This window comes from Corylus avellana, chromosome 3 (genome assembly GCF_965113065.1).
Source record: "Corylus avellana chromosome 3, dhCorAvel1.hap1.2, whole genome shotgun sequence".
In the NCBI taxonomy this organism is placed as follows: Eukaryota; Viridiplantae; Streptophyta; class Magnoliopsida; order Fagales; family Betulaceae; genus Corylus; species Corylus avellana.
The window spans coordinates 25,657,926-25,684,607 of NC_142492.1; the positions used below are offsets into that span (position 1 = coordinate 25,657,926).

General features: G+C 34.1%; 2 protein-coding genes and 2 pseudogenes across 4 annotated transcripts in view; 1 reads left to right on the top strand and 3 right to left on the bottom strand.

Annotated features, from left to right (window-relative positions):
* The window catches only part of LOC148587001 (rust resistance kinase Lr10-like), an 81,772-nt gene that overhangs the window by 26,018 nt on the left and 29,072 nt on the right, over positions 1–26,682 (bottom strand). The gene's annotated exons all lie outside the window — the stretch shown is intronic.
* On the bottom strand, positions 1,659–5,626 carry LOC148587003 (rust resistance kinase Lr10-like). The gene is made up of 2 exons (XM_088515044.1): positions 5,587–5,626; positions 1,659–2,773 (listed from the first exon to the last, which is right to left on the bottom strand). Exons 1-2 carry the CDS (start codon positions 5,624–5,626, stop codon positions 1,659–1,661), a joined length of 1,155 nt encoding a protein of 384 aa, XP_088371170.1.
* Positions 6,349–8,254, top strand: LOC148587004 (rust resistance kinase Lr10-like; annotated as a pseudogene). The gene is made up of 2 exons (XR_015911804.1): positions 6,349–7,063; positions 7,140–8,254. The product of XR_015911804.1 is annotated as a rust resistance kinase Lr10-like (transcript).
* LOC132174660 (uncharacterized) lies at positions 23,392–26,620 on the bottom strand (annotated as a pseudogene). The gene is made up of 5 exons (XR_015911675.1): positions 25,693–26,620; positions 25,560–25,601; positions 25,308–25,331; positions 24,931–24,972; positions 23,392–24,661 (listed from the first exon to the last, which is right to left on the bottom strand). The product of XR_015911675.1 is annotated as an uncharacterized LOC132174660 (transcript).

Sequence of the window (26,682 nt, forward strand, 5' to 3'; positions counted from 1 at the left end):
TTTTTGTTTTTGTCCCTTATTTTTTTTTTCTTCTACTTTATATATTATTTTGTATTCGAATGATTACTTTTCTTTTGTAAATTTTACATTGAATTCAGAAAATAATACTGAAAGAAGAGTTTCTTATCGTTATTTTTGGATGATAATTTTTTAGTTTGTGTTGTTGTTCATTGAGTAATTTGTTTATCTGTTTATATGATTAATTAATGGACAACATTAGTTTTCAAGGTTTCATTGGAATCAGGAAACGTATACAGTAGAAAAAGACAATTCTTTCAATTATATTAAAATTTTATTTTTAGTTTTTTTATCTTTATTTAATGTGGTTATGTTCTTCCATTGTTATCCCTTAAATTTTCTACTAATTTATATATTATTTATTCAAATTGATTATTTTTCTTTTGTAAATTTCACATTGAATTAACGGAAATGATAGTGAAAGAGTTTCTTATCATTATTTGTGGTACGATGTATGATTCCTTTTTAGATTATGTCAATGTTTATTGTGTAGATTTTTTTTTTTTTTTTTTGTCTTTTTTTTCCTGTATGTCTTAAAATTGTTTCTTTTACTTTATATATGTGAAGGATGGAAGTGGTTATGTTCTTCCATTTTTTTTTTTTTTCGTTTAAATTTTATACTAATTTATATATTATTTATTCAAATTGATTATTTTTCTTTTGAAAATTTCACATTGAATTAAGGGAAATTATAGTGAAAGAGTTTCCTATCATTATTTTTAGTACGATGTATGATGCTTTTTTAGATTATGTCAATGTTCATTAAGTAGATTTTTTTCGTCTTTATTTTCCTATATGTCTTAAAATTAGTTTCTTTTACTTTTATATATTTGAAGGATTCCGTGAATTTTTATGAATTTTTAAAAGAACTAAAAATTTAAGAATTTTTAAATTTATTAGATATGTATTGAGTAAAACTATGATTTAAAATGATCTTATGAACATTTGTCATTTTTTTTTGTAGCTAATTAGTTAATTAAGAGAATAAAATAAAATTTCTTGTTGATAATCTTTTAAAGACTTTTTGAGTAAATTATAAATAAAATAAAATAAAATAAAAACCCGGCGCATAGCTTGGGCTCTAAGCTAGTTTGATTTAAAATCACACTTTTAGTATGCAAAATCCTAACACCTAAATCATGTTAGTAGAATTATATGCTTTCCGAAAACAAAAATTCTAAATAATCGATTTATAAGTGGATTTCAATGCACACCCAATACATACATCAGATCAAAAGCTTTCTAGGGCAACTTTAAACATTTAACCATTGTTTAAACATTCTATACTTCCAAACTTCAAAAACACAGCTGCTTGATTAGCTCGTTCTTTTCAAAGTTTAAAACATAAACTTATGAATTGTGATATGCCAAATTTACAAAGCAGGGGATGACTAATGGAGAACGAAAAATAGCACCGTACCTTCTCAAACTGAAACTGAATTCATTGGTTAAATATGAGAAAATAGACTTCAAACAAAATAAATGATGTAATAAGGCAAGTTATCATAAATTAAAGAAATTGATCTTATTTACTACACATAAATATCAAGCATCTTTGTGCTATCAAATATAGATGAGAACTCTAATTTCCCCCATTTAATGGGAATGTAATTGAGGAGATTCATATCAATTAATTGCATTCAAAACTGAGTTGGGTGACTTGATTCTTCTGATTGAATTGATGAGCAAGTTTGATTTGTATCTTCTCCAGCATCCCTCGTGGGGCTCTCTACTGATGTTAAGAAAGGTTTGGAAGGCATTTGTAAGCTTTCAACTTCTCCTTCAAGCATTTCTACGACTTTGTTCATTGAAGGGCGATCACTAGGCTTCATTTGTATACACCATAATGCAACCATGATCATCTTCTTAGCTATTTTCTTTTCCTCCTCTATAACATCTTCCATTTCTATGTCTTTGCCATCATGCAATTGGTTATAAACCCAAGTAGGAAAATAAATTTGGCTTGAATGGTCTGCAAATGCATTTAAATTCCTTCTTCTACCCGCCATTTCCATCAATAACATTCTAAAACTATAAACATCAGCTCTGTATGAAATGCCTCCAATGTTTTTGTAGAACAACTCAGGAGCCATGTATCCTAACGTCCCTCTTGCAGCAGTCAAAGAGACAATGCTATCATCTACTGAATATAGCTTTGCCAAGCCAAAGTCAGACACCTTGGGAGCCAAATTCTCATCAAGAAGAATGTTGTGAGGCTTGATATCAAAGTGCAAAATCTGCATGGCACATCCTTGATGTAGATATTCAATTCCACGAGCTACTCCTAGAGCTATATCATACATTTTGTCATAGCTTATGAGGGTACTTACTTCTGGAGAAAATATGTATTTATTCAAAGAGCCATTAGGCATGAACTCATATACTAGAGCTCGCTTTGATCCTTCAACACAAAAACCAATGAGTTGAACAATATTAACATGGTGAATCCTTCCAATAGTTGCAACTTCATTGATAAAATCTTGTCCATTAGCTTTGGACTTACCCAAGATCTTTATAGCTACAAGTCGGCCACTTCGAAGTGTTCCTTTAAATACAGTACCATAGCCTCCTTCACCTAATTTGTCTTTGAAATTTTTGGTCATCTTCCTAATTTCAAAGTAAGAGTACCTTATTGGCATGAGGTTATTGTGGCTTTGCAAGAATTCTTCAACAACATTGTACATAGACAAATGCCTTCTTCGCCATTTATATATTAAAAACGCAATCACGCAGGGAGTCAACAATACAACTTTTGCTGCAAGGTATGATCCTATGAAAGAACATCGTCAAAATAAATTATAAGAAAACAAACATGTAGATGACCTACTGTCAGCATCTTATTTATTATATCTCAACCCACTGCCTTTCTAAATCCTAGTAATTAATCACAATTTTTGTTTTTGTTTTTGTTTTGTTTTTTTTTATGTGAATAATATTTACATCTTGCATGCATTTCAAAATATTTCATGCTTCACAGGTCGAATGAATTATCTACTAATTAAAAAGGAAAAAATAAAAATAAAGAAGTTCAAATGAGAGATATAAGGTTCTTACCGCCATAGATTGTCATGATTATCAGTAGTTTTTCGAAATAGTCTGCCAGAAATAAGAAAGATATAAATTACTTAATTAAACAAGAAAGTGACTCAAATAATTTGAAAAGTTTAGGGTCTAAAGAAATTCCATAAACAACTTTCCCCTTGGCCATTTAAGTTGGGTTGAGCTCGATTCCATTCCATCCCAATGTGTGATTGAGATGCGCCAATTGAGGCTTGTAAGTGAGGTTTTAGTTGAGGAGTAGTAGATTTTTTTTTTTTTAAGAGAAGGTTATAATAGAATTAATGAGTAGACATGTATAGAATACTGACCCGTTGTTATCCATGAAATAATGGGGTCCAGGAACGGAAAATTTTAAATGAAGAGAGAAAGATAATTTCTTAAGAAATTGGATATTTTTCCTTTCATTTTCCTATTTGTATCTAATACCTAAACAAAGCCTAAAAGTTTGAGATCAACCATTGCCTAAGCACATGGTCACTCCTCTGTTTGTCTCATCATCTGCCATCACTCTATATTATCCTTCAAACAAATTGTTGGGTGGCTCTCCTATGTGAAAAGTACAACTAAACGGGTAGCAAACCAAATTGCTTTCTGTGGTCAAGAGAAAAATAAATGAAATGTAGGAACTGGTTGATGTTGACTGTTACTTTTTCTCTCCAATTACTTAATTGGTTGCTCTCTTAAAGTATTAATTAAATAATTAAATTTACATATTCTTATGAGCTTAAACTTTTAAGACAAGTGGTGATGTAACATGATATTAGAGCCGAAGGTTCTGAGTTCAAACTCTAACTCCATCAATTTACCCTCTCATTTAAAATAAATATTTCATGTATGACTCACTTCTATTAAAAAGAAGTTTGAGCCCAGATGTGAGAAGAGTGTTAAAGTATTGATTAAATTTATCTATTCCTATCAGTGAAATAAGTCCCGTGATTTTTCCTTCACGTTGAATAGTTTTCCATGTACAAATCTTAGTTTTTTCTAGCTTGTTTGTGGTTTGATTTATTTCTCTACATTGTTGGTGAGTTGTTTTGGTGCTAGTTTGACTGTTTAATTTACACATAGATGAATAGATAAATTTCTGCTAGCTAGGTATGTCTTTGATTGGCATTTTACACCACCACCCTCACACAAAATTTCGAGATAGAAACCTTACAATGGTATGGCCCATCTTCTATGGAAAGCCAATCTCCTATGTAAAGCCAATCTGATAGGTTAATCCCCCATAATTTGTCTTCTGCTTTGGCAAAGAAAGAATAACATCAGCATTGGAAAACTTGGAACTAAAAATCTGCATTTTTATTTTAGTTGGAAATATAATTACAATGGATAACTAATTGCCTTTTTCTTGAAAATGCCATTAATATTCATTTTGTTTGCAGGTTGAAACTATTTTCATGCTTCACAGTCTAAGAATTGATCTGCTAAAAGAAAACAAATGAGAGATACAGGATCTTACTGATGAACCGCGGTACTGGTATTTTGCTAACAGCTCCAATAACTATAAAAAAAAAATAATAATAATAAAAAAAAAAATTTTAAAAAAAAAATAGAAGATAAATTTTAATAATTAATTGAAAAGGTGAATTAAAAAATTTCAAAAGTCTCTGGGGCTGCCTGCATAAACAACTTTTGTGTTGGGCCATGCTTAACAAGAAATATAATCTACCCATTTTATATGATTATTATTCATCCGCCCAATATAAAATTTGGATGTTACATTAATTACTCATCTACTGGTGTCATCATCTGGCACAACTCATCCAGTTGTATGTCATTGAGCCATTATGTACTATCCTTTTCAAACAATTTTTTGAAATAGAAAACTCACCTTTTCCAAATATCGTTTTATCGGATGAATCTGCTCCACAGAGAGAATAACATCAACATTTGCAAAATTGATGAAAATCTAGTGTTAATAGTATATACTGAAAAATGTATGTGTTTGTCAGATTCTGTACGCACCTTGATTTGGATCGTAGCAATAGTCAAAAGGCAAATTCACGTTATTGATGTAGCAAAAGTCATCTCCAGTGAAGTTATCACACAAAACTTGGAACCATAGAAGCTCAAAACCATTGACCACTTGATGGTAAACGGATGAACACGTAATTTGTTCATTAAATACACCATCTGTCGGAAACATTTGCTCTATTTGGCACAAGTCCTCCAAACCCCATTGAGATATAGAGTCGGAAGATAAAACATATCGATAGCCCTTGGAATGGAGTAGAGAAGAGTTGGAAGAATTCATTACTAAAGCATGTAGACGTGTCCAAATACATATCAGAAATCACTGGCTTTTCGCACTTCACCCAAATTAAAGAATTCACTCCAGTGCTAAACCATGCCTGCTTGTGCTGACCAGTACTATTACAAAGGACATATATGTTATGTGGATAAGATAGGGTATATGGATCCCCTGAACTGAAATTGTACTTGTTTAGAAAATAGCGAGAGGTATTGTCCTTCTGAATACCTGGGTCTACAACTCGGATTGTGTACCAACTGTAATCAATTTCCAGTACATGGTATTTTCCAGCATATAAGTATAACACTGTTTGGTTATCCTCACAAGACAGATTATACCTTTGATCTCCGCAGTTTGGTGGATCGTCTTTCAACCAGAACGGATACCTTATGTTGTCAATATTGCCGCAGGAAGAATGACACGAATGATGATGACTATCGTTGGCACTGCAAGCTTCATGGACAAGGACAAGAACAACAATTAGGACCATGAGTCCAGCAGGGAAGAGCATTCCTCTTGCCATGGATAGAGACAGAGACAGAGACAGAGACAGAGACAGAGACAGAGAGAGAGAGAGAGAGAGAGAGATGATATACTGAGAGAGGGTATAGCTTCCACAATCCACAGCAAAGCCTATAGACAAAGCATATAATGTAGATTTATAAGGTTTAAGCACCTTGACTGAAATATCCGGCAAACACGATTGTAGGAATTCTTACAATTCATCTTCTAAAAAAGTGACACGCGTCTCTTACCACATGTGGAATACAAGTAATGTTAAAAAAAATCCATATCACCTTTAAATGCTAATTTGAAGAAAATTTAATATAAACTATTTTATAAAAAATTGTGATAATAATGGGAGTTGGTACTGGTCACCATCGCAGTATAGACTATAGTCCAAGTCCAAGGGAAGTTCACCCGAAATTTACAAGTGAGGAAATTGAGAAAACCCAGCTAAAATATTTAAGAGGATGAGAAGCATTCCAGAGTAGAGAGATTGGATATTTTGCTTAGAAATGGAATTCTCATACTTCTTGTTGTTTGTAGCTTTCATCATACACCTTGGGCTTGGAGAATGCCAAAGGAATGGGTGTGCTGAATTGCCGTGTGGAGGTCATGGCCCAGTCATCCGATTTCCCTTCCGAGTTAACAGCCAGCCAGAGCACTGTGGGTATCCTGGGTTTAATCTCTCCTGCACCGATACAAATGATACAGTAGTTGAGCTGCCGATTTCAGTCAAGCTTTTTGTCAAACGGATTGACTACAAATCTCAGGTAATTCAATTATATGATCCAAATCATTGCATTCCAAAGCATCTTCGTAAACTCAATTTATCTTCCTCGCCTTTCCAATTCGAAAAAGATTCCCCTATAGAACCTTCTGATAATGGCCATCCAGGCGTTGGCTTATTCAATTGTTCCCCAAGAGAAGTAAAATTCAGGTTTATCCATTGTCTTAGTAGCCCAAACCACCAGGTTTATGCTCTCGATATGAGTGGTGGCCTAATGGACTTCCCCCTATCATCTTGTACAAAGATGTATACTCTTCCATCAATTCTAAATACTACAATACTCGGTGCCGATGAGAAAATTCTTGAATTGAAGTGGTCCAGACGAGTATGTGGACACTGTGAAGCAAAAGGCAAGAAATGCAGATTGAAGAAACATAGCACTACATTAGAAACCGAGTGCTTCCTTGAAGGTGCATTATCAAAGTTAGCGATCACTGGTGAGTTGTCTTGACCATTGCAAATTCTTTTATTAGGGAGATTTATACTATTGACTCACACATGTTTATTACGCAGGTATCACCTTAGGTTCATTACTATTACTACTAGCTATCTTTGCTCTCTACCGTTTCTGTACTTATGATAAAGTAGAAAAACAACACCAAGCAAAGATCCAAAAGTTTTTGGAAGATTACAGAAATTTCAAACCCACAAGATACTCGTATGTCGACATTAAAAGGATTACAAATCAATTTTATGAGAAGTTAGGCGAAGGAGCATATGGAACAGTATTCAAAGGAAAGCTTTCCCATAACATTCATGTTGCAGTGAAGATCCTCAACACTTTCGAGGGAAATGGGGAAGAATTCATAAACGAAGTTGGAACAATGGGTACAATCCATCATGTGAACGTGGTTCGTTTGGTTGGCTTCTGTGCTGATGGATTTAGACGAGCTCTAGTTTATGAGTTTTTACCAAATGAGTCACTAGAGAAGTTCATATCTTCAACAGCCGCCAAGAACCCCATCCTTAATTTGGATAAGCTGCAAGATATTTCTTTTGGCGTAGCGAAGGGAATTGAATATCTTCACCAAGGATGTGACCAACGAATCCTCCATTTTGATATCAAACCTCACAATGTTTTACTAGACGAAAACTTCAATCCAAAAATTTCTGATTTTGGTCTTGCCAAGTTGTGTGCAAAGGATCAAAGTGCAGTGTCCATGACCATGGCTAGGGGGACTATGGGTTACATTGCACCCGAAGTGTTCTCTAGAAATTTTGGGAATGTGTCTTCTAAAGCAGATGTTTATAGCTTTGGAATACTGTTACTTGAAATAGTCGGAGGAAGGAAAAATGTTGATGTTACAGTTGAAAATACTAGCCAAGTCTACTTTCCAGAATGGATCTACAATGTCTTGGAACAAAAAGAAGACATACGAATCTTTGTTGAGGATGATGGAGATGTTAAAATTGCAAAGAAGCTTGCAACTGTAGGACTCTGGTGTATCCAATGGCACCCTGTGGATCGTCCTTCCATGAAAGATGTGGTTAAAATGTTGGAAGGAGAAGGAGATAAATTAATTATGCCTCCTAATCCCTTTGCAACTGCTGGCCATGTAAAAAATAATGCAAATATACCAACAAAACCTAAAAAATAGGAGATAGAGGTTATCCCATAATCAGAATAATTGTATGTAAACTTAGCGTATATGATAATAATATTGGTTTGCAATGATCCTGTACTCTTAATACTTATTCATTCTCTCAATGTAAGGACTTCATGTTTTTTCTTGTATTGAACCTTAAAACATTTAAAACTAGAGGTTGAAAGCTAGAAACACTATGATCTTCTGTGAACCTAAATGAAGATTAAGTCATTGGAGGCCTAGACTCAAACCACATAATCATGGAAAGAGTTCCCACAACTTTTTACGTTTGTTTCGAATCCTTATAATGCTTAGATAATTCGAAATTGCAAATTTGATTTTCTTCAAATAGAGTAATTTGTAATTCTTTTTGTCACCCTATTATATATCTAGCTAGGGGTGCAGTACAGTCAACAGTTATTGCTTCTAATCCTAACGCTACTGCTTTAGGCGGTTAGTAGTTTTGAAATAATTGTCAATTAGTGGTTATTGAAACCCAAAACCACTTTGCATAAACGCTTTTTAGGTTGGACCTATTTTGGTGTTTTGGCACACCTTAAACCTCATTTTAGGACCTATTTTGTTTTTGGACTATTTATGGCCTATTTCAAATGGTATTAAACACCAAAATGATTTCGTTTTGGTATTTTATTATTTTATATATTTAATATATATTATATTTAAGGGTAGGTGGTTAATAGTTACCAACCATCTTCGATTACCGCTAAAATCGTTAACCGTAAACAAAAGTGGATAGCGGTTATTAAACCGCTTGCTTGTACCCTACTATTATCCCCCTTTCATCCCCATAGTTGATGTGGCGTGATCTTCCAAAAAAATAAAAAAACAAATGTTAGAACTTGTTTGGATGTGTTTTTTTTTTTAAAAAAAAAAAAATAGCAAAAAATGTCCCTTCAATTACCATTCATTTAAAAAAAAAAAAAAAAAAACCCTACGAAAGTGACAAGCATGACACTTTGATACACGAAACTATATTTTTATTTTTGTGGCAAAAAGACCAATCTACTAGCATTTAACCATTAGAATGGATGGAAAAACGAAGTTTGACCATAATCGTTCGAAAATACCCACGTACGCTTTGGCAACTGAAAAAACCAAATTTATCCTTTTTATTTATTAATACTAAATTATTATTATTATTATTATTATTATTTTAAAAAAAAGAAAAATTTAAGGTGGCTGAACCATCCCGTGAGGGGGTGGGTCGGCCACCCAAATGAACATGGGGCAGCCCAAGCTGCTGGGGGTGGCCACGAGCCACCCCCAAACCCTCTACTATAGTCACCCCAAAAAAATATTTTCAAGAATTGACTATCTTTGATAGCAACTAATCCACATTGGACAAAAATTTCCTATAAATTTATTTATAAGAAATTTCATACAAATTAACTTTTAAAAGTAACATGTGTCTTTAGCATGTGAGAAATTAATATATATATATATATATATATATATATATATATATATTTTTAATAATTTAAAGAATAATTATTGCATGTAGAGTCAGAGTAATAGAAAATTTGTGTCGGTGAAATTAATAAGTTTTTGGCCTACCAAATCGCCGAATAATTCACAATAAAACTCTTGACCAAACATGCTTTACCTATCATAATTTATTGATTCAACCTTCATTACCTTCTTCAAACTTGGAGATTTATTTAGAATCAATTATACTTATGAATTCATTAATATATTGAAAAGCCATAGTAAATTATAGCTTTTCAAAGAAAATTCATGTGGAAGAATGGGTTATTTACTATCCACCACTTCAAAGGAAGGAGGAGATGCACCTTCGGTGCTGATTTTTCTAGTCAATAGACCACTACTACACGGGATCTACATGCCCCATGGAAGGATGATCGATGCTTAGTTAATAGGTTTGAATATCCTTATAATTGATTACTTGACCAATTTTTCTAGTTAATAGGTCTACATAATATTAATTATTAACCGTCATTATTAATGTTGGTGGTCCTCCAGGACCATTTTCTTCAATAAACTAGCAAGTGATCCTTCTCACACCATTTATTTTCATAAACGTAGGCCTAGGGCCACCCTAGAAAAACAAAAAGAAAACGCATGCACCAAAGGCGGGAAGCACGCCGGAGAAAAATTACTTTCTTTACCTTGGCGTCTTGTTTGAGTCGGATACCCCATGCCGGAAAGAAAAAAAAGAAAGAAAGATTATATATATATATATATATATATATATATATATATATAATGGAGACCACATGCACCACATCAATTGTGGAGGGATAGGATGAGGATAATAGGGTGATGTGTCATGCATGTATATAGCATTACTCCAAATGTTAGAACTTGTTTGGATGTGTAATAAAAAAAATAGCAAAAAAAGTCCCTTCAATTATCACTCATTTAAAAAAAAAAAAAAAAAAAAAAAAAACCCTACAAAGTGACAAGCATGACACTTTGATACATCAAACTACGATTTTTGTGGCAAAAAGGCCAATCTACTGGCATTTGACCATTAGAATAGATGGAAAAACAAAGTTTGATCATAATATTTCAAAAATACCCATGCTTTGGCAATTGAAAAACCAAATTTATTCTTTTTAATTATTAATACTAAATTTAAATTTTTTTTTTTAAAAAAAAACATTTAAGATGCATGGCTGAACCATCCTGTGAGATGTGGTTCGGCCACCCAAATGAAAAGGGGGTAGTCCAAGCTGCTCGGGGTGGCCATGAGCCACCCCCAAAACCTAGCTATGTTAGTAACCCCAAAAACTATTTTCAAGAATTGACTATATATCTTTGATGGCAACTAGTCTACATTGGACAAAAATTTCCTATAAATTGATTTGTAAGAAATTTCATACAAATTAACTTTTAAAAGTGACATGTGTTTTTAGTATGTGAGAAGCACTTTTTTTTTTAATGTTTTTTAATAATTTAAAGAATAAATATTGCGTGTAGAGTCAGAGTAGTAGAAAATTAGTGTTCGTGAAATTAATAAGTTGTAGGCCTACGAAATTGCCGAATAATTCACGATAAAACTCTTGACCAAACATGCTTTACCTATCATAATTTATTGATCCCACCTTCATTACTTGAACTATGAGTCTATGAGTCTATGAGTATCCCTATACTCAATAGACCACTACTACACGGTCTATATGCTCAATGGAAGGATGATGGATGCTTAGTTAATAGGTTGGAATATCCCTATGATTGATGGAATAGGATCCTCTTCAGGCCATTTTGGACTAGAGAAGATCCAGTTCATGATTAGGATTTCTAAGAAATCCTATAAACACAAATAAGACACTTGTCCCATTAACAAAAAAAAAAAAAATATATATATATATATATATATATATATATATATATTATTTTCTATTAAAAAAAATTAAAAAATATTAAGGGGTGGTTGGGGTGGTCTGGCCACCCCCAATAGGGTGGCTAGCCACCCCATAATATTTTTTAATTTTGTTTTTTAATTTTTTTTAATATAAAATAATATTTTATTATTATTTTTTTGTTAGTGGGACAAGTGTCTTATTTATGGCTCTAAGATTTCTAAAAGAAATCTAGCCTTGAACTAGATATTCTCCTATCCATTTAGACTGGAAAAGATCCTATTCCATAATTGATTACTTGAACTATGAGTCTATGGCCATGAGGTACATTAAAAGTATTTTCAAATGGTTATTTTTTTTTAATAAATTTAAAAGTATTTTAATGAAAAAAATACAAAAATGTCTAATTTGACACATAGTTAATTGATTACTTGACCTATGAGTCTATGACCATGAGGTACTCGAACACGTTTTCATTACGGTCTACATTATCTTAACCATCATTATTAATGTTGGTGGTTGATTACTTGTCCTATGAATTCATTAATATATTGAAAAGCCATAGTAATTATAGCTTTCAAAGAAATTCATGTGGAAGAATGGGCTATTTATTATCCACCACTTTAAAGGAAGGAGGAGATGCTCCTTCGGTGCTGATTTTTCAAGTCAATAGGTCTACATACATGCCCCATGGAAGGATGATGGATGCTTTTATAATTGATTACTTGAGTCTAAGACGTTTCCATTACGGTCTACATTATCTTAATCATCATTATTAATAAACTAGCAAGTGATCCTTCTCACACCATTTATTTTGATAAAAACAAGAACAAAAAAACAAAAAGAAAACGCATGCACCAACGGCAGGAAGCACGCCGGAGAAAACTTACTTTCTTTACCTATGTCGAAAAAGAAAAAAAAAAGAAGATTATTTATATACCCAATGAAGTTTCTGAAGTGTTGTTTCAATGCTGACGGTGAATGGAAACTATCTGAATGGGCCTGGTCCACTATTAAAACAAGAACAAAAAAATAAAAGAAAACGCACCAATGGCAGGAAAAGCACGCCGAAGAAAACGAATCCACACATACAGCCTCACCCAGTCAAACCGGCCACAATCTTTTCTTAATATGTATTAGTCTGTTTTCCTTTGCTTTAATCTACTGCTTTTGTTTGTTTAACAAGCTAGTATCATGTGTATTTTAAAGACATTCAAGTATATTTCGTTTGGATTTTCCAATAATCATGCGCGGATTAGCTAAACTTTCAAAAAGCTATAAACTTGTTCATACGTTACTAGCTTGTTATGTCACGTTATTATGGTTTGTTGTTTCTTTTTACGGATGTTTGGAATCTTGGTTAAGTCGGGAAATGATTTTAAGAGGTACTTTTGGGTTTCTCATGCATCCTCACCAGTCACCGAATGTTTCATTTTTTTACCAAACATTTGCTTTTTGTTCACGAATGATCGACCTCTATAAGTACATGACGGTATGCGGCAATATTCGGGATACTGGTATTGTACTACAGATCCCACGAAACAACATCAACCCAAGCAGAAAGAAGTTAAGGATCCGAGCAGACCATATGGAGAATTTCTATGACTATATTAAGATTTGTATGTGTCTAACACATTATTTCTTGCATTAAAACATGAGTGACTTATCACCGGAATTATGCCACACCTTTTTAAAAGTAAATCATATTTCAATGGTGTAATAACTTAAAATTTAGTAATTACATAATAATTTACTTACTAAATCATTAATTTACATAGACTAATTTCACTGTAGTAACACATTTTTATTAGGGCTCATTACATAGACCAATTTCCTAATAATTTACTTAATAAGTCATGGATTTACACAATTACTTTCTTTCACTTGTGGAACACTTTGGTGTTTTGCATATTAGCATGTTGTCAGGCTGTATAATGAAAAATTCCCTGGAATGAAGATGCCGAGAAAATGACTCACACTATCAAGTTTGCTTAGACAGGTGTTAGTTATTATCGTTATAGCAATGTTGTTTGGAGGCTTCGAGTCTATATTGATGATACATGATGTTATTTAAGGAAGATCATATGATTAGTTGCCTCATATCACTTATTTTCATTTTTTGCTATAGTATACTCTGATATTTAGTATAGCGTGATGAATTCAGCTAATTATTAGTTAATTAGTTTGATAACACTATGAGTCACACTCCAAGTTAAGTAAAATTAATTATTTAATTTTGTAGGCGTTACAACCCCAACCCTTTTGGGGTGGACGCGAACCAACCCCAAACCATAGTAGCATGCGTCTTTACTTATGTTGACACCAAGTCAATGTCAATATCTAGCCATTTGTCATTAATTATATTGAAAAGCCATAGTAAATCAAACCCATAGGCTTAAGCTTTTGGGTTGTGTGGTGTTTCAACATACTATGTTATGGCTCACTAAAATCCCTAAAGTATCAATCTCCCTAAAAAAATTAATCAATCACTTTATTGAGAAGTTAGGCCACAAGGTTTATGGAACACTATTTAAAAGAAAATAATTTCAATAAATTCATGTTTTAGTAAAGATCTGAAACCCTACAAGAGAAATAGTAAGAATTCATAAATGATGTGTGAACAATGGGTAGGATCCACCATGTTAATGTGTGTTAGGTTTTAGATATTGGCCCATTTTGGTGATAAAAACAACGGTTGTAAACTTTTTATCACCTAAATGTTTTGGTGTAAAAAGTTAGGCTTAGATTGAAAATTTTAAGCTACTGTCAGAAAGACCATCATATATCGTTCTCACATGGTGTGTGATAATAGAACTTTTGCTTACCATAGAAGACTATCAGAAAAACATGCCAACACTATACATGTAAAAAGAAAATTTCAGAGCCTACCCAATTGCACCCTCAAAAGGTTCGTCAGAAGAATGTCATAATGCTATTCGTGGAAGATGAATTCTAGAGCCCACTCGAGATGGTGATCTATTTTTATAGTTTGTTATGAAGAAATCATAAGGACATCCTAAAAGTTGGTTGTAAAAGGATATTTTCATAGCCTACCCGAGAGCATTGCTAGAAGTACCATAAAAAAAATGTCCTGACGCTACTCATGGAAGATTAATTATAGAGCCTACCCGACAGCACCGTCAGCAAGCTGTCCTGATACTTCTCTATATTCATGGCTTTTTATGAAGAAACCCTAGAGGTGTCTTGACAGTGCATTTACACATCCTAACACTGAAGGATTTTCTACACAATGTTGAAGCATTTTTCACACAAAAGGATTAGGGTTTTCTATCATTTATCTTTATAAGGATGATGATAGTCTACTATAGACCAAGTCTAAGCCCCTAGAACGTTTTGTAAAGTTGTTTAGCTTCACCTTGTTGTGTGCTAAGAGAGCTATTGTTGAAAGCTTTTGTTGCTTCATCTCTCTTGGAATTTTGTTTCAAACCACAAGCCTTTATCATATCTTTCAATCGTTGAAGTGTACCAGTGGGTTGGTACGTAACTTATGTATAGAATTGGCCAGTGAGAAGCTGAAGCTGCTAAGGAGGCAAAGGGGTAAGCAAAGAGTTTGTCTATGTACATAGAAGTCACTTTGAATTTTCTGTAGTGATTGATTTTTTTTGAGTTTGACTGCCTTGTAGTTTTGAGATGCTCAAAGGATTTTCATTTCGTCACCAAAAATGTGGTGTTGATTGTTTGGGTGATTATCCTTGTAATTTTCCTTTCACTGTAGCATTTTATTTTATCTTATTTCATTATTGCTTGTGTGGTGCATTGGGGTTTGAATATGATCCTCTCAATTATTATCAAGATTCACTCCTTTTGAACTAACATTTTGAGTGTATTTTTGACCCTTGTTGTCAAGGCACAATCTCAATCTTTTCTCAAGTCATTGGATGAGAATGTGTGGGCTTTTGTTGTGATGGGATGGAAACATTCTAAAATGGCCCTAGCTGAATAGTGGTCCAATGAATTATTTTTTTAAAATCTTTTTTCTTAAATTTCTAATCAATAATTTTATTAAAAGTGTCATCTGCTGATTGAGTATGACATTATAGTAGCACTAAAAATTTAACAGGTGGATTAAGTATCTACTTGATATCAGTTTTAACCAAAGCGATTTGATAAAAGTTCAGTTTGCTGCCAACAATGATAACTCATTAGCAATCAAAATTCCTCAGAAAATTCTCTTATTATGAATAACAAGTCATATCTGATCTTGAGCAACTGCAACTTCTTAGATAAAGAGGCTCAAAAGAATATACAAAGTCCAAGAAAACTAAAAGGAAAAAAGAAAATTGAAATCTTCATTTGGATCAGTTTCTCATTAATTACATTGTGTCCTTTCGATCACCAACTCTAGAAACCGTCTCTTTTCTTTCTTCTTTTTTTGTTTTTTCTTTAATGAATAAAATTTTCATTTCAACACAAGCAAAACACTAAAACACACCAACAATAAAGCTGGAACTCAGTTCTTTACATCAAACAACAAGAAACCAAACCCAAATGAAAACAATTACAAATGGTCTCATACACAAAAAAAAAAAAATCACAAGCTAAAAAAAATACTACTACCTATCAAAGAAAAAAAAAGACCTTCGTCACCCATTTTGAACCAAGATACTCAAAGGAATGCTCTAATTCTCACAAATCTTGGCATTTTCAACAGTATGCTTGAATTTTCGTTTCCCCTATCCCATGATTCTTGTACTAATCTCTCAACAAATAAGTTATAATATTTGCTTCTCAAAATTCACTCTATTGCAAAATTGAATATGAAAATTCTAAATACGACTCCAAACGACACCAATAAGGGGGTTGAATAGGTGTATGCAAATAATACGCGGAATTAAATATTATGAAGCAAAAAACAATTCAATCACCCAAAATATATAAAGCAATAAAGAGGCAAACACAGATATTTTGGTTACGAAGAGGAAACCATTTAGAGAACTCACTAAAATGTAAAACCTCTCCGGGGCAGCCAAACCCAGGAAATCAATCAACTATAAAAGAATAAGGATTACAAGAAGTTCACACTTACAAAACCTTTGCAATTGACACTCCCTTGCATAAGACAAGCGACCCACTTGACTTCTACCGCAGTAGCCCTTTCCAGAACATCTGGCACAGTCCTTCTACTTGATCTCCTTTACCGGAACTCCGGTAGACTTCGGTTGTATATGATCTGTAATGAAGACACAACCTTTAACTCTAAGAGAGACTAACCCTAACACTCAATATCTTAAACGTTCTCTTAGCACATGGAATTCTTATGTGGAATTCTTTACAATTTCGTGCATAACAGCTCTCTATATATGATCTCTCTTAGCACAGCCTCCGATGAACTCTCTGGGGGTGAAAATTCGTACATCTCTCTTCTATATTGATGTATATATACCCCCGACAAAACCCTAGACCTAACCTACTTAAAATCACGTTTTTGGGCCTAAAACTTACGGAGTGTCCGGACATGTTAATGGGCGATCCGGACACGGCTTTGCAAAGCAAGATTTTAGTTTCTGGAAATGAGGTCCGGACCCGGGGAATTGCGGTCCAGACCCGGCCTGTTCAGTCTTGATCAACAGCTCCGATCGATGGGCGTTTATGGTCCGATTGAGCTGAAATTTTGCAGGGACGTTCATAACACATGAATCTACATTATGAATGGTGGAGATTGGATTCTGAGCATTATATATCAGTGTTTGAGCCCGTAAACAGTAGAATCTGCATTTTGGAACTGAATTAAGCCAACATAAGAACTAACAAACTCCCCCTTTGGCAATTCAGTGACAAAACCAAAATGTCGAGCCAATCCCATCATCTCCCCATATTTACTCCCCCTTTTTGTCACAGAATGACAAAAGGTCTTCATGTTTCCTGAAACACTTCACAGAATATATCAAGGCATATGTGGAACAAGAAGACATAAATACAACTCATGATAAAAAATTGATGTAGAATGCATGATCACAAAGAAACATTAGCAAAACTCCCCCTCAATGTATGACTCAATTAACAACAAGAAACTGGAAATGCAAAACATGTTTCTCCCCCTCAAAAGTCACATGAACACAATTGATAACACATCAATGACTCATGTATTGCACAATGAATATTCCAAACATGCTCCAAATATGCAAAATATACATGAGACTATAAATGGCAAGAAACTCATATTGCTTAACCCAAGCAAAAAAAAATGTTCCATTCAACCCATGCTTGTGTGGGTGTGTGTGTAAGCCATCCAAAGAGAAAAATTTTCAACTTACAAAATGAGGAGAAAGTTTCACCACCATGAGATTTTGACAAGTATATCAAATCAAAAGTCAAACCTTATCATACTAGGGCCTAGCCACTCTCATCCTATACATTTCTCTTTGTAATACATTTTGCACAAGTTTGACACAGTGAAATAAATTCCTTTTGGAATATGATCTTTTGATTTTATTTGTTTTACTATCTTGTTTATTTTTCTCTTTAAGAAAGTGTCCTTAAACTTTTGGTGCTTATCACAAAAGAGAAAACAGGAATTTTTAAGCCATAGGTTCAACTAGCATATGGTCAATTTGAAAAATATGACTAGTCAAAAATCTCATATGGTTTCCTAATAGACCTCACAAATAAAGTGAAACAAAACCTCAATTTAAGTTTAACAGTGCACAAGAGATAAAGCATAGGCAAAATGTACCACATAAGCTCAGGCTTTAGGTAACCACAAACACAAGTCCATTGACACAAATTTTCATCTCATACATATTAAGAACATTCCAAGACGCAAGGAATTAAATCCATAAAAAGCAACATGAGAAATTAATGGACTATCTAGGTGCATAAGACAAAAGAAAGAAAAGAAAACAAATAAAGTAACATATTTTTGTCTTTTTTTTTTTTTAATTTTTCACAAAAGAAATGCACATGAACGAAAATAAATGCAAAACAAACAAAAATGCAATGCATAAAGAAAAACAACATGCTCTAGGATTTTAAAAAATAAGCAAAACAATAATTCCTAGACATGTTATTTACTCACCTAAATTTAGGTGAGATCACTACCACTCCCCCTCAATGAGTGAATGGTATCAACCTTCTTAATCCAAACTTTCTTCATATTGGGCACAAATGTGCGACTCTTGTCCAAATCATTTAACTGTGTGATAACACCCCTTAGCATTTTGAATAATTCCTCATGACTATTCTTAGAACGAAAATAATCTCTTTTTGACTCATGATTATTCAATTGAAAACAATTAGGGCGAATATGCCCAATTTTACTACAGTGATGACATGTAGGAATGAACCTTTGAGAAGGTTAGTTCCTTGCAAGGTAAACAAAGTTGGAGTTGCTTCTAGGTAGAAAGTGCTCAACACGAGAGTACTTACCTTTCTTACCCTTCTTACTTCTTGAGGTCGCAGCAGCTGTTTTCTTCTTTTTCTTTAAGACTGCTTTTCCTCTTCCTCTTGAGGATTGAACAGCAACTAGCTTATCTTTATCCAATGGCTCTTCCAAGTTTTCTGTTTCAACAAAAACTTTCTTGGAAGAAGAAGCAAGGTTAGAGGAAGGGGCAATAATCTTGTCAAAATCAATCCCAAGTTTATCACAAGTAGATTTTTGGGTATGCAAAATTTTGTCAGGATTATCATTAGAGAATTTTTCCAATAGAGTTTTGGACTCCTTTAATTCATTCTCTAATGACTCCACTTTATTAGCAAGATCATGATTTTCAGATTTCAATGTTTTACACAAATCAAGAGAATCACTCAATTCACCAATTAACTCATCTTTATCATGTTCAGCCTCTCTCAGTTTCTTTAGATTCTTAGAATTAATAACTTGTAGCTCAGAGAATTTCGCAAACAACAAATTATAAGTCTCTTGAAGATCAATTTCATTATCAGAATAATAATGTTTATTAGAAGACATAATAGTTTCACAAAACGTATAATCAACAGTTTCGAAACAATCAAGAGTTTGGGACATCTAGAAAGTTTATAGGATCACATTCAGGAATTTAATCCTTTGACAGAGTGAACCTGCTCTGATACCAATTGAAAATTCTAAATACGACTCCAAATGACACCAATAAGGGGGTTGAATAGGTGTATGCAAATAATACGCGGAATTAAATATTATGAAGCAATAAACAATTCAATCACCCAAAATATATAAAGCAATAAAGAGGCAGACACAGATATTTTGGTTACGAAGAGGAAACCATTTAGAGAACTCTCTAAAATGTAAAACCTCTCCGGGGCAGCCAAACCCAGGAAATCAATCAACTATAAAAGAATAAGGATTACAAGAAGTTCACACTTACAAAACCTTTGCAATTGACACTCCCTTGCATAAGACAAGCGACCCACTTGACTTCTACCGCAGTAGCCCTTTCCAAAACATCTGGCACAATCCTTCTACTTGATCTCCTTTACCGAAACTCCGGTAGACTTCGGTTGTATATGATCTGTGATGAAGACACAACCTTTAACTCTAAGAGAGACTAACCCTAACACTCAATATCTTAAACCCTCTCTTAGCACATGGAATTCTTATGTGGAATTCCTTACAATTTCGTGCATAACAGCTCTCTATATATGATCTCTCTTAGCACAGCCTCCGACAAACTCTCTGGGAGTGAAAATTCGTACATCTCTCTTCTATATTGATGTATATATACACCCGACAAAACCCTAGACCTAACTCACTTAAAATCACGTTTTTGGGCCTAAAACTTACGGGGTGTCCGGACATGTTAATGGGCGGTCCGGACACGGCTTTGCGGAGCAAGATTTTAGTTTCTAGAAATGAGGTCCGGACCCTGGGAATTGCGGTCCGGACCTGGCCTGTCCAGTCTTGATCAACAGCTCCGATCGATGGGCGTTTGTGATCCGATTGAGCTGAAATTTTGCAGGGACGTTCATAACACATGAATCTACATTATGAACGGTGGAGATTGGATTCTGAGCATTATATATCAGTATTTGAGCCCGTAAACAGTAGCATCTGCATTTTGGAACTGAATTAAGCCAACACAAGAACTAACAGAATACTATACCGGTGCTTCCGTTTGTGATACACAATTGCCCCAAAAGCCAATTTACACATAGTGCATTGCAAATTTTTCCCCTTCCATGCCTTCATGCCTTCCCTCACCACCTCATCCCAATCCAGCCAAATAGGACTAACCAAACTTTTAAGCATCACTTCTCTCTCTAACCACTTACTCCAATCACACTAAAAAAATAAATGCTCCCTACTTTCAATAGTATGGTGACAAAATAAGCACTTCATATCCCCTACCATACCCCAACTTAGCAACCTATCCCTAGTATATAAGCCCCCTCTATTCCATTTTTCCCCCTCTTCCGCTTTGATTAAAAAAAAAAAAAAAAAGCCCCCTCTAATAGCTAGCCATAGGAAGAAAGAGTGTTTAGGAATAGGAAAGGAAAACCATACTAGTTTATGCCATCCAACTTTAGGAAACTTTTCTCTAAGAGCCTCCCATGTGTCCCTACAAGAATATTTGCGGTTCAATGAAGGCTGCCAAATAGACATATTATGAACACCCAAATCCACTAGAGACAAACGGCTTTGAATTGCAACCAGCTCTTTTGACTTAGCTGGCATCCAATTCAAATCTCTATTTTTCATCACACTAGAGAGCTTTGCATCTATACGGCTTCTAGAGTCATATATCATGACCCAAAAAACATATTTATTGAGAAACCGTCTCTTCAAATATTGTTGAATTTCAAGAGTCTTCATTCTCCTGAAAAACACCAAAAGGGCTTTCACTATTAGTTTTGTAGCATCCTCGGCATTATCTGCTTTGTCATATGATGTTTCCAGAAGCGCTTGTGTTTGATTCATTGTTTATAAAAAAGCAGTTTTAACTACATTTGAAAAATAAAGATTGCAATTTTAGTACTCTACCTCTGCATAACTTAGAATATTGTTAGATTGTTTTTATATGATTTTTCAAAGATCAAAATTATTATCGTCAAGCACAGTTCATTGTGAAACAAATTCTGCAGCAAATTTATTCAGTACTTTGTTTCTTGCCGATTAGACAAATTTCCACGCCAACAGATTGATGAACAATTTTCCCACAGCGCTACAATTTTTTGATCATGCAGGGGCTGATTAGTCTCTTTCATGAACCATATTCTGCCTGAAAAATGTGGCATGCACACACAAATCTTTGTTGACATTCTGTGTTAGTGTCAGGTAAGTCACGAAGCCTGTATTTTCTTCAATCTCCTCATTTCTTTGTAAAAGAATTTTTTTAAAAAAAAGATTCGTAGATATGTAAGCTTTATTATTATTATTATTATTATTGTTAGTTGATTAGTTTCATGCCCTTTGGTTTTTGAAATATTGCCCATTTTCCAATATTGGTGTTGTTGATCACGTGTTGGAATTTCTTGCTTTTGTTGAATCAAACATACTGTAATTTGAAAACGCATATTTATTTTTTTACATTTTTAAGTTGCAATTGCATTTTCAAATGATATATTTTCTGTAATTAGATTTACAATCACACTTTTGGTTTGTAAAATCCTAACACCTAAATCATGTTGGTAGAACTATATGCTTTCCGAAAACAAAAATTCTAAATAATCCATTTATAAGTGGATTTCAAAACTTGGAAAGCGGATTCTATCTCTCAACACCTACAGCCCATGGAGACCAAAGCCTTACAAATGCATTCGCTTTACACAAACCCTGTTTTTAGTACCCTGGCATGAATTTACTTGCTCTTACCAATCGCAACCATTCTAGCAGCTCCACTCGAAAGGCTACCAAAAGGGAAAGCTCTCGCCTTGATTTCTGTATCCTCTAATTTCATGAAGAAGGTTAAAGGCTTTTTCAGAGTACAAACTTTTAGCATAACTATGAACAATCGTATTATAAGAAATAAAACTCTTAAGCAGCATCAAAAGCTTTTCAAGCATCTTCCATTATGTCAGACCGTGCATATATGCTAATAAGAGAATTTCAAGACAAATTGCCGTAAGAAGTAGTTTCACCATGTGGGTATAAACTTGCTCACTCATACACAAATCAGAAAGATTTTGTATACGCCTCAAGGACACTAGAAAGGGTGGTTTGCCAAAAAATGGTCCTTGATCATTTTAAATAGAAGTTCCAAACTTCCTTATAATTCCCTTCACTTTCAACATCAGCTCTGATACATATCTAGACATGAAATTTTGATCTACCATCCGATTGGGCACTTTCTTGAATCACAACAAATTTATTCGCCACACACGCAAGCATTTAAGCCAACCCCACTAGAGTAACCCAAGAATGCAATCATTGCCCAAGGGACAACAATTCTGACTCCACCCAAGCTGATAAAAATGCACTTAGAGTAAACCAATTAAGATGGTACCTAACCACTCAAAATTGTATCCAAATGAAAATCTATTGTCTTTCTTAATTGGGTACCCCAAATGCAAAGTCCAAGTAACCTCATTCTTCTCCGGTGTTTTCTCAAGCATGTTATATGCTAAAATTTAAATATCGTCACAAGCATATTAATCAATGCACACCCAACACATACATCAGATCCAAAGCTTTTTTGGGTGACTTTAAACATTAATTAACCTTTGTTTAAACACTCTATACTTCCAAAGCTTTGAAAACACAGTTGCTCGATTAGCTCATTCTCTTCAACATTTAGAACAAAAACTTATGAATTGTGATATGCCAATTTTACAATGCAGGGGATGAGAAGAATAGCACCATACCTTCTCAAACTGAAACTGAATTCATTGGTTAAATATGAGAAAATAGATTTCAAACAAAAGAAATGATATAATAAGGCAAATTATCATAAATCAAAGGAACTGATCTTATTTACTACACAAAAACATCAAGCATCTTTATGCTATCAAATATAGATGAGAACACTAATTGCCCCTATTTAATGGGAATGTAATTGAGGAGACTCATATCACTTAATTTGCATTTAAAACTAAGTTGTTTGACTTGATTCTTCTGATTGAATTGATGAGCAAGTTTGATTTGAATCCTCTCCAGCATCCCTCATGGGGCTCTCTATTGATGATAAGAAAGGCTTGGAAGGCATTTGTAAGCTTTCAACTTCTTCTTCAAGCATTTCTATGACCCTGTTCATTGAAGGGCGATTACTAGGCTTCATCTGTATACACCATAAGGCGACCATGGTCATCTTCTTAACTATTTTCTTTTCCTCTTCAATAACATCTTCCATTTGTATGTCCTTTCCGTCGTGCAATTGGTCATACACCCAAGTAGGGAAATAAATTTGGCTTGAATGGTCTGCAAATGCATTAACATTCCTTCTTCTACCTACCATTTCCATCAATAACATTCCAAAACTATAAACATCAGCTTTGTATGAAATGCCTCCAATGTTTTTGTAGAACAACTCAGGAGCCATGTATCCTAACGTCCCTCTTGCAGCAGTCAAAGAGACAATGCTATCATCTACTTGATATAGCTTTGCCAAGCCAAAGTCAGAAACCTTGGGAGCAAAATTCTCATCAAGAAGAATGTTGTGAGGCTTGATATCAAAGTGCAAAATCTACATGGCACATCCTTGATGTAGATATTCAATTCCACGAGCCACTCCTAGAGCTATATTAAACATTTGGTCATAGCTTAGGAGGGTACTTTCTTCTGGGGAAAATATGTATTTATTCAGGGAGCCATTAGGCATGAACTCATATACTAGAGCACGCTTTGATCCTTCAACACAAAAACCAATGAGTTGCACTACATTAACATGGTGAATCTTTCCAATAGTTGCAACTTCATTGATAAAATCTTGTCCATTAGTTTTGGACCTACCCAACATCTTTATAGCTACGAGTTGGCCACTTCGAAGTGTTCCTTTAAATATAGTGCCATAACCTCCTTCGCCTAGTTTGTCCTTGAAATTTTTGGTCATCTTCCTAATTTCAAAATAAGAGTACCTTATTGGCATGAGGTTATTGTGGCTTTGCAAGAATTCTTCAACAACATCGTACATCGATAAATGCCTTCTACGCCATTTATATATCAAAAACGTAACGACGCAGGGAATCAACAATACAACTCTTGCTGCAAGGTACAGTCCTATGAAAGAACATTGTCAAGATAAATTATAAGAAAACAAAATGTAGATGACCTACTGTCAGCATCTTATTTATTTCAGCTCAACCCACTGCCTTTCGAAATCCTCGTAATTAATCACAATTTTTGTTTTCTTTTCATGTGAATAATATTTCCATCTTGCCTTCATTTCAAAATATTTCATGTTTCACAGTCGAACGAATTATCTGCTAATCAAGTAAAAAGGGAAAAAAAAATTAAAGAAGATCAAATGAGAGATAAAAGGTTCTTACCGCCATAGGTGATCATGATTATCAATAGTTTTCCCAAACTGACTGCAATAAATATGAAAAATATAAATTACTTAATTAATGAAGAAAGTGACTTAAATAATTTGAAAAGTTTAAATAAAATCCCATAAACAACTTTCCCCTTGGCCATGCTTATGCTTAAAGAATAAATAAGTATAAACGTTAGAATTTACATGTTTGGGATTTAAGTTGGGTTGAGCTAGTTTGACTATTTAATTTGCACGCGCGCGCACACACACATATATATATATATATATATATATATATATATATATATATATATGCTGCGATTGGCATTAACCCCATCACTCACATACAAATTTTTGAGATAGAAAGCTTACGATCATAGTCTGGCCAACCTGCTTTGGCAAAAAATTTGTCTTCTGCTTTGGCAAAGAAAGAATAACATCAGCATTTGAAAACCCCAAAAAAAAAAAAAAAAAATAGCATTTTTATTTTAGTTGGAAATATAGTAACAATGTATAATTAATTGTCCTTTTCTTGTAAATGCCATTAATATTCATCTTGTTTGCACGTTGAAACTATTTTCATGCTTCACAGTCAAGAAATGATATGCTAAAAGAAAACAAAAGAGAGATATAGGATCTTACCGATGATCTGCGGTAGCAGTATTTTGGTAACGACTTCAATAGCTATAAAAATAAAAAATAAAAAAAATTAATAATTAATTGAAAGGTGAATTAAATATTTTTCTGAAACAATTTTGTGAGATAGAAACCTTACCTTTTCCAAGTATCTCGGATGGTTTAGAACTGGGATAGGGGCACTGAGCAGGGAAATTCGCGTGATTGAGGTAGCAACTGTCATCTCCTCTGAAGTTATGACACAGAACTTGCACCCATGAAAGCTTAAAACCATGGACCACTCGATCGTAAACGTCTGAACACTTAATTGGGGAACCACTATGCGACGCTTTCGGAAACATTTGCTCTATTTGGCAAGAGTCCCCCAAATCGTCTAGAGATATATAGTCGGAATATAAAACATATCGGTAGCTCTTGGAATGGAATAGAGAAGAGTTGGAGGAATTCATTCCCCCATTACTCAAGCATGTAGACGTATCCAAATAGTGATAAGAAATCATTGGCTTTTCACACTTCACCCAAACCAAACCCGTTTCTCGCATACCGACATCGTACCAACTCAAAAGGTACCTTATCGGCCGGTACTGACCACTATCACAAAGGACATATATGTTATGTGGATAACGTAAGGAATATGGATCCCCTGAACTGAAATTGTAGCGGTTTAGAAAATAGCGAGGGATGAAGGAGGTTTTGTCTTTCTTCATACCTGCGTCTACAACTCGGATTGTGTACATACCGTAATCGATTTCCCGTACGTAGTATTTTCCAGCATATAAGTATAACACTGTTTGGTTATTCTCACAGAACAGATTATACCTTTGATCTCCGCACATTGGTGGATCGCCTTCCAACCGAAACGGATAGCTTATATTCTGAATATTGCCGCAGGAAGAAGGAGGACATGTGTGATGATGACTATCCTTGGCACTGCAAACTTCATGGGCTAGGACAAGAACAACAATTAGGACCGTGAGTCCAGCAGGGAAGAGCATTCCTCTAACCATGGATATGGAGATGCTAGCATAGAGTGAGAGAGCAGAGAGGCCGGTTTGAAAAAGATTTCCTGTAAATAATTTGTGGGAGTGAAAAAAATAATTCCCCTTCTGAATAAAGAAATAATTGCAGC